This window comes from Amblyomma maculatum, chromosome 10 (genome assembly GCF_055883805.1).
Source record: "Amblyomma maculatum isolate TAMU_Amacu chromosome 10, ASM5588380v1, whole genome shotgun sequence".
NCBI lineage: Eukaryota > Metazoa > Arthropoda > Arachnida > Ixodida > Ixodidae > Amblyomma > Amblyomma maculatum.
In genome coordinates this window covers 176,917,228-176,926,662 of record NC_139353.1, presented here as the reverse complement: position 1 = coordinate 176,926,662, position 9,435 = coordinate 176,917,228, and the positions used below count along the sequence as shown (strand labels likewise).

Genomic DNA, 9,435 nt, shown 5'->3' with positions numbered 1-9,435 from the left:
AATATGGCAGCTGAGGAGAACGGCCAATACAAAGAAAGGACCACATGGACGGATGAAGAAACGCGGGCGTTAATTAGAATTTGGGAGGACCTGTTACCGTACCTCCATCGAACCAAAAGAAACCTACAAGTCTATCTCACCATGGCCGAACGGCTTCGTGCCGTCGGCATAGATAGGTCGAAAAGAGAGATTAAAAAAAAATCCAAAACTTGCGAAACAAATACAGGTTAAAGTTTTTGAAAATCTATATATTTTTTAATTCATTAGTCCGTCAGCTACTTTCCGCTGCCGTAGCATTCGCACAGTCACTACTTGGAGACATCCTCATGGCTATTTTCAAGCAGTGGCTAAGTAATTTCAGGATTTATGTTCTCTCGATTGTATTGTTACAAATCTTATTTTAAAATATTTCAAGCTGCTGACAAGGAGTGGTACTCGGACGGGGTCCGGGGGCATGCCCTGGAAATTTTACTGGGAAATCCACAGATTTCTCGGATCGCTGCCAGCAAATGATCCCAGCCTCATGGAGGAAACTATCCCTTCTTCAGATACCAACGCCTCCCCCGAAGAGGTACTTATCAGATCAATTTATAGTAGCTGATGCAAGTCCATTACAAACAATGCGGAAGAAAATCAGCCCAAAAAAGAAAAATGAGTGCAGATTGCTTTCATATTTACAATAGCATTATTTTTTAAGCTTTCTCTCTCTGGCATATCTGTTCGCACGACAATTGCACATTTTTCTGTCAGATTTTCAACAGCATGGTTCACAGTGGGGTGCAACTTGCTGAGGACTCTTGCGACGACCCTCGAGAGGTAGGCGACTCCCGCTAAGAACAAGCACCCACCGCTCCTGCCGTAGAATCAAGTGTACAACTTGGCCCGTAGCCTGGTGGGGAACCTGCAGCTTCGGGCACATCACCAGGAGGTGCTGCAGCAAAGAAGTGGCTGGCTGCGCCATCTAAGCTGTTAATCCAGTTTTTGGATGAACAGCGGCAGCTCCGCTTTTCATTAGAGCAGCACAGGAATGCTTCCCTACAATTACAGAGGGAGCATTTAGATATCATGAGACGCAATGACGAACGCTGTGACAAGTTCTTGGACATTTTACAGAAGATGCTCAAGTGAAATGCTTTTTTTTTTCACAAGTGCTGAAAACTAATTGAAAGTAAAAAGTTTCACATGTGTTCTTTGAAATGCTTTTTAATGATTAAAACCATGCATACAATTGCACGTCCTTGGTTTATGAGACTGGCACACTGCAGTCAAAACGGCTGCTTATGTCACGGTGCACGCTGTTTCTTGACGAAGTACCTGGCTAATGCATCCCTCACCTCGTGCCCCCTCCCACTACACACTTCAGTGCTGTGGGATGGCTGTCCGTACATATCAAGTGCATGTTTTTGCTCCCAGTGTGGCTCCACATTGTCACTGAATTCCTCGCATATATTGTGCAGAACACAAGCTGCCCTAATGCTCATTTTTGATTTCTTTATGCGGCATTCCATGCCTAGGCTGCCTCTTGAGAGCTGCTTGCAGCATTTGGGAATGGCTTCTGCAAGTTGGAAGTCAGCGGAAAGGCTTGATCGCAGAGGATCACAGGTGGTATATCGCTGCCCTTTATCAACGCCGCAGGCGAGCGGAAAGTGTCTCCTTCGACGAGTTCATGAAGTCTTGATATTCTGTACACACTGGCGTCGTGACACCTCCCTGGGGAGCCCACATTTATGTATCGAAATCGATACCGGTGATCAACTAGGGCAAGGAGTATGACGCTGTACCTGTACAGAGAAACAAATGAGTCGATTTACACATGGGCAATGACAATAAGCAGCTAGTTGCTATGAGCATGGCTGGGAAAGGAGGTAAGGTCGCAAAGGAAAATGCAGTTGAACTGAACACTAGTCCTACATGGCACGAATGCAATTGAAGCTCTTATTGGCAATTAAAGTGCAGTGAACTTTTGTTGACTGCACCTGACTGCACCTGACTGCCCATAACTGCTTCTGCTGAATGGAGGAAGGTTTTCAAATTTGACGCAGAATTGCACGCAGCGTGACTGAGGGGTGCTTACCATAGTTCAGAGAAATAAAGCCACCGTAAGCAATGGATGCTAAGCTGCAGTGAAATGTTTACTGCAACACGACCATATATGTGGTCGTGTTGCAGCAGCACCCCCCCCTTTTTCTTTTTTTGCCCACGTTCACATAATGCCACTGCCTCGAAAAATTGAAAAAAAAAATAATATGCATGTTTGCCCCTTAGATAGCACCGTGGGTTCTCTTTATTGCGAAACCATCGTTGAACTAAACAAAAAAAAGTGAAAGAAGACATCTACCAGCCCTTGTAGTTGTAATAATCTGTGGCGTGGTCCTTAGGAGGCGAGACAGGAAAGTGGCACCCGTCAAGGGCACCGATAGCTTGCGGGAAACCAGTGACTGCAAAAAATTCCCACATATGAGCGACCATCTCCTTGGGGTGCACCATTGGCAGCCACTGGCCTTCGAGCAGGTCGATCACGGCGACACAGAACTCCTTGTGCAGTACATCTACAGTGGAACGACCGATTCCAAACAGGTGCGCAATGGTTCTGTTCTCAGCGCTTGAGCACAAGCGGTAAAGCCCCACTGCAATGCGCTTCTCGACCGAAATGGGCTCCATCATGCAGGTGGTCTGGCGTTCCAAAACAGTGACTCTACCAGATACCGAAACGTAGTGGGTGTCACACAAAGTGCCTGTTTAAAATGAAAATCGCTGAGATTAGGCAGGGTGTCTTCAAACCATCGCTTCCTTCCTCACAAAATGCTGCCGTCCACACGGGATGTACTCGGACATTACTGCCACGATGATGTTGTTCGCCAACAGATTTTCTATATTCCTTGTAATGGCTTCTGCAGCTTCTACGGCCATCTGAAATTGATGTTCCTCGCGCTGCCGCCGCGTTCTCGCGTGCAGATACGCTACTGTGACATTTTTCCAGTCCATGCTTGCAGTATCGGACACAGGCTTGCTACCATTGTCTGCCATGCTGTTGTACTTCGCTGTCGGATGGTTATCGGATTACAGTGGATTCCGGACATGCTACGAATTTCTCTTGACTAGCAACACTGCTACTCTCTAAAATTTTTTGTCAATCATGACCTGGTATCAAGCTTTAAGTAGTCTTTTTTTTGTGTTCTGCTACTTTAAAAGCAATATTTGGAAGTTTGCGTCTGTATAATCCGCATTTCAAACAAAAACTATTTTGTTGAGTTGCTAGTTTCGTATCTACGAGTGCACTCAGATTTTGTGTTTAGCACCACATTGCGTAAAATGTTGCAAGCCATGGCTCAGGAGCATTAAGTTTCTGGGCAGGAGCAAAGACAAAGTAGCCCGTGAGTTTATAAAAATGTACCACATAAAAGTACAAGGCAACGACTGCATCAGTAATACTTCTGTAATGCTGTATAATGTGGAAAGAACTTCCTGTGCGGCTCTTGTTGGCTAGTGCACAGACTTCATTTGCCTTCTCCCTCCTCTTTCCCCCTTTTAAAGACACATGTGCACACTACCTATATAAGGACCTACCGATATGAATAAAATACTTGATAGTTCGTGCTTTTCCTATCTCCGTAATGCTCCTCCTGTTTTTTTTTCAAGTGTGCGAAACCCATCATTAATAACATGGCCAACTTGTTACCACCTACCGCCTGCCAGCGCCATTCTCGTGATTTTTCACTCTTAATGCCAACAAAGACACCAGATTTCCAATAAGCACTCTGCGTACACGAGTGCATGCAGCTTCCATTCGAAGGCCGAGATCTCAATAGTTCTGAGCTGCTTCATTCGACTGTATTGACTGCTGACTTAATGGCCATTGAAAATGCATTCGGTAGCAGAACTCAAAGGTATTTTATTCAATAGATTACCTGTTTAAAGGCCTTCGAAATACCTGCGAGACCGTGGTATTATAGGCCTCCCCTTCGTCATTAATTTGGCACTTGTCATCCTGCCAATGGACACATCCCACTTTTTCATATAAATTTCAGGCATTAACCATTAAATGCCCTAACTTATGATGAATACCTCATATATCTCCTTCAATGCAGTCAGGCTACGTACACAAATCTGTACCATTTCTTGCTCAGACTTTATTATACAGCTCTTCAGTGTGAGCATTCTGTATACTCTTGTTAAAAACCTTATCTTAACTTTGCATACCAAGAAAAGATGGAGACTTGATTCTCTTTGTGCTGACTATCACAAAATGTGGGTTATACTCTTTTATCTGACAGTAAGAACAGTAGCCCCCCTTAGCAGACATCCACTCCAGATGTCTTATTAAAAGGCAGCTGAAGCTTTAGAATTCGACAAAGGTATGATATTTGCAGGTAAAGAATACTAAGTCTTTTTGTGCTAGCACTTGAATAGCTCATGTAATCGCTGAATAAGGTGACATGGGGCTCATACTACTTAACAGAGAACTAAATTGATCAGGCTAGGGACCACAACAATTACAGTATGTATAGCGCTGCTATGCTTCAAGTGAATAAACGGTTGCTTGCATGGCGAAAACCAATGGCACTGTATATACAGGGTATTTCATGTAACTTGAACCAACGGTTAAAAAAATATAGTGCAGAGCAGCATGGTGAAACCAATGGTAAATTGTTTGCTGTCATGCAGCGCTCCTCAGAGTATCTTTATATTCTTCTCAATGGGCTTTTTAACATGAATTATGCAAAATTTTAATTAATTTGGTACCAAATAGGTTACATCAACTTGTAGAATCGATTTGAAAATAACCTATTCAGCCTTTGTATCAACGTACCTCCGACATGGCCATTTTTTTCCAGCCTTTGTAGAAAAGCCGCAAATTATGAAATGTGACATGACTGTGCTCACATGCTATATTATATTGCAGCATTCCCAATCGCATTTGAATGAATGAAACTTGCACGCCGACAATGCACAAGTGGTCAGCCGCCGCTCATTTCGAAGGGGTGTACCATGACATGAATAAAGAACTGAAGCCTGTTTTGAATCACAGTACTCCAGGCCTTTTTCCTCTTGTTTTATTTTCTCAGTGTGATAGCTCGACAAACTCTTAGTCCAAGAGGCTTTTGGTGGCCTGCCCATAAGATTGCCGCCGCTCATTTCGAAGGGGTGTACCATGACATGAATAAAGAACTGAAGCCTGTTTTGAATCACAGAACTCCAGGCCTTTTTCCTCTTGTTTTATTTTCTCAGTGTGATAGCTCGACAAACTCTTAGTCCAAGAGGCTTTCGGTGGCCTGCCCATAAGAATATTGCTAGTTGTGGCTCACGCTTTCCATGCTCTTAACAGAATGTGCTGATGCACTTTCAAGATTATGCTCTCAGTGGCATCGGCCACCTATTTCGAGAAGGCGAGAGCACGCAATTTTGCGGTTCAAAATACATTCGGCAGCACTACAATACGGTAACATAAGGCCGCAGCACATGGTATTTTTTCTATTTCGCAGGCTTTCTTTAAATGCTGTTAAAAAACTACACAGGAGGCATGTTAGTAGAAGAAACTGGGTTGGCTGTTCCTTAATGATGGGCACTGGTGCTTAACTGAATAATAAAGATTTTGTGCTATTAATCCTTGCTCATTAACTAATTACATAGAATACATGTATACATTGACGAGCACCACATTATGGCTAATAATATTTTCATAGTTTCAGCCAGCTGTAGTGCGCTGTTTTTAAATTTTTAGTTGAAGTTACATGAAACAACCAGTATAGGTCAATAAGGTTTTGACAGCATCAGACAACACAGCATTACATGCGTTAAGCAAGCGGAAATATAAAAATTTAACAAGTGACACCATTACAGGTTTCTTGCAGGCATGAGAAGACAACTTTTTATCTGCAATTACGTCAGTTTTAAATGCCAGCCCAAAACCAGTTTGCAAATTTCACATTTCACATATAAACTTGGTACATTTGGATCATTGCTGTTCATCCAAATATCAAAAAACCACTTCAGCTTCCCTTTAAATCAATATTTATGAAGCTACTTGCTGTGTTACGATGGCAGCCCCAGATGTGCCGACCAGTGCGGAGTTGCTGCATGCTAACTCATGGTACAACAAATTTATCTTTTGACCATTCAAGGAAAATGTCAAAGCTTAAGTCAATCAATGCACCCAATAAGACGTTTCAGGTCTTTTAAAATTCCACAAGCAAGGGCAAATGCAATACCACTATAGCATTTACACTAACTGGTTCAGTCATGCACATAGCAGACACACCATCCCATTGTTACCTTTCCACTCAAGTGAGTGCTAACCTGTAGTCTGAAGGCACTGTAGTGAGGCATAGGTTGAAAATCTGAGCTAGGTGGCGTGTACTCTGAAGAGACAATGAGCTGTATAATCAGGACTCGGGAAAATAAAATAGCTAAAGAATGCTGGAGTAGGTACTATGCCAAAATAAAACGAAATAATCCCTGAAAACATTGTAGCAAACAGTGCTATGCAAATCTGAACAAAGGAACTGTGAGGTTACACACAAACTTCCACAGATAGTACAACTACCAATGCAAGATTACATATTTAGTTACTACATGCAAGCATTGTCAATTGTGGCTTTCATGTATCTTTAAATTGCCACTTTACCATTATCCTCAAGCTGCTTTATCACATTACGTCCCCCCAAATCATAATATGAGTCCTGCTGCACTTAAAAAATGTCTCGAAGAGGAATAAACACAGTTTTTAATAAGCAGTTTGAGAGCAATGTAACTTAGACATTTTGTCTAAAAACTTGAAATACACTTACACAGACATTTAAATGTAAACTTACACTGTGTATGATGACAGTTCAAACCATAACCAGTCCACAATACGCTTCTTCAGAGCATACGGAATGTCACCTTGTCTGCAGAAAGCCAGCTGGGCCCTGATGTCAAGTTAGCTTTTGGAAACTGGAAGGACGCCTTTTCTTGGTGAAAATCTATGCTTGATGATGCAGCCATTACATCATTTTGTTGGTCTGCTACAATGATTAATAATATATCCCTAAACAGAAAGCCACATGGAATAAAAAACGACAAAATCAAATGGCAAACACAAACAGCATTACGATCAAGACCATGATGGCTATCATAACCATAAGTATCAAGGTTTATATGTACAGCTTAGTCAGTCTTCTAGATGGTGTAATGCAGTATGAGGTCCTGGCACAAAGCCCCTAAACTACTGCTCCGCACAGTGCTGGTCCTAACTGAGGATGAGTACAGAAATAGCCCCCCCCCCCCTCAAAGCCTTTGAACATTTTCCCAAATGTCATGTAGCACTTTGCAAAAATTTTGCACCGGACACCTTACAGAGTAAGATAAAGAAATCCCTGCAAAGCAGGGCACCTGGTGGATATCTAGGGCCAAGACTGGGCATTGGCCACAATATGGTTATTGCACGTGGCAAATCCAACTTGGTGAACTGCCAGCCTGGTGTTTCATCATATTTTCTGGTTCCGGATGGCCACAGAATGCAGCTGACTGTTGGAGAGCCAAGATGCACAAAATCTTGAAACTTATAATGGCAAAAAGTTTTAATTGCAATTCTTGACTGAAATATTGAGGACCTGTCATCATGTTTTCTAGAATAAACCCTTTTTGTTTATAACCTTAACATTTGCTTGCCCAGCGTCCCTCTGATAGAAGCGATCAAAAGCAATGGTGGAAGAATCAAAAGGCTTGAAGACCAGTATCAGGGTATTCTAAAACCCAGTAATCGGGCTGTGAGAGCAAGAACGCTTGCATCTGAGCTACAGATTCGGAAATCACAACGGACCCGGTAGATGAGTGGAAGCCCACTGCCTCTGACCCTCGATGATTGACATCAAAGCGTGCACCCAAATGCAGAAACTCGAGTGCAGGTTCAGGCTTTGCTACCAGTCATCGTCTCCTCGGCAGAGCGCACGTTTTGAACAATCTTATTTTAATATGTGGCTTAGTACTAGCAAAGAGCAAAGATTACCGAGCAGTGCCTGACCAGGCTTGTTTTGCTGAATACCTATAGAGATGTTTGTTTTGATGCATCTCGTGCCATAGGCAGCTTTGCAAAAAAAAGATAACTCAAAACTGATTTTCTCTTACTTGCATATGTTAAATCATTCAAAGCAAGAGATGTATTAGGAAAAGATGCTTGTCATTCAAGTTTTAATGTTATAAGGTATATGTAAAATGATTATATATGGATACTGCTCACCTTAACCTTTGATATTCAAAGTATGGGTTGTGATACCATCTTTGCCAGAAGTAACCGAGCAGCCCCGGCAGCGCAGGCACGGCACCAAGTTGCGGTGCTATCATTGCCATCGCTGACCACTGCTCTCCGGCTGCGAGTGTAGTCTGAACATGCTCCCTCGCTCTCCTTCTTGAGATGATAAAAAGTAAGCGAGTATCATATGCGTCATCTGATTTGGACCTTCGGAGTACTGTGCTACTCGTAGCGTTGAGTGAGCTATGCCTCCGCATAGGCATAGCTCACTCAACGCTCCTTTCTGACTCGCGCTGTGAAGCTACATCCTGGAGAATACCTTTGCGTTTCATATTGTAATGAGTAAAAGGCAGCAACCCGTGAATGGATCAGTCTCACACACTCAGCTTCGTCCTCTTTTTTTTCTCAGTTCAGAGAGGCACGCAGCAATATCAATACAGTGCTCCCGTAGTTGACACGAATGGGCAGATACATCTATTCTGTTCGTCTGGATAAGCGGGAGAGTAAGGAAGGGAATGGATTTCGAAAACTCAGTGCTTTTTTTCTTTCGGTTCTTAGTCATCTGTTGTAGCAATGACCGGATTTGTTGGGATGCTTCGTTACGGTGCAAAAGAGAAAAATAAGACTTCCAGCTGTTTCAAGTGCCCATCTTGCTACATACCGTATTTCACACAATTTTGTAACATACAAAAAGTGCATAATGCTTTTCACGTTGCCAATTATGTTCATGTGTTAACTTCTGGACAGTCTCTTCGTTTGATGAGCGAATTACATAGTTATTCTCACACCTCAAACGTACATCGCCCATTTCTTCAATAAGTGCGGCCATTTTTTTTTCTGGGGACAATAGAGGCTTTACAAAAGTTAGCGCCATCTAGTGAAAGAAACAGAAACTGTGCGCGGCGGCCATGTTTTGCTCAGTCCTCCCGCGCCTCCCATCGAGTACGCTGTCAACGCGCGCCTTCGTAGAAGCCGTGCATGCACCAAAAGGTGCATTGGAATGCTCACAAGCGATTGTTTCATTTTTTAACATCACAGCAGTCGCTGTTAGCTCCAAGCTCTTTTCGGAATGATGCCAGCATGTTGTTGCTTGCCCTTCTGCAGCCAGCGCACCGTCGTAGACGCGCACGGAATCAGGTATACGCGTGTATACAACCGTTCATTTGCAGTCCTAATCGGCTTTACAAGGGTCACTTGCATCATGT

The 9,435-nt window shown here is 43.0% G+C and overlaps 1 protein-coding gene across 1 annotated transcript in view; it reads left to right on the top strand.

The window, feature by feature from the left end:
- Positions 1 to 8,416, top strand: part of LOC146177999 (uncharacterized) — a 99,221-nt gene extending 90,805 nt beyond the window's left edge. Inside the window, exon 4 of the mRNA XM_084580696.1 lies at positions 4,904 to 8,416. Coding sequence (XP_084436822.1) covers positions 4,904 to 4,930 — 27 coding nt within the window. The 3' untranslated portion in view covers positions 4,931 to 8,416. The remainder of the gene's footprint in view (positions 1 to 4,903) is intronic.
- Positions 8,417 to 9,435: the final 1,019 nt, after the last annotated feature.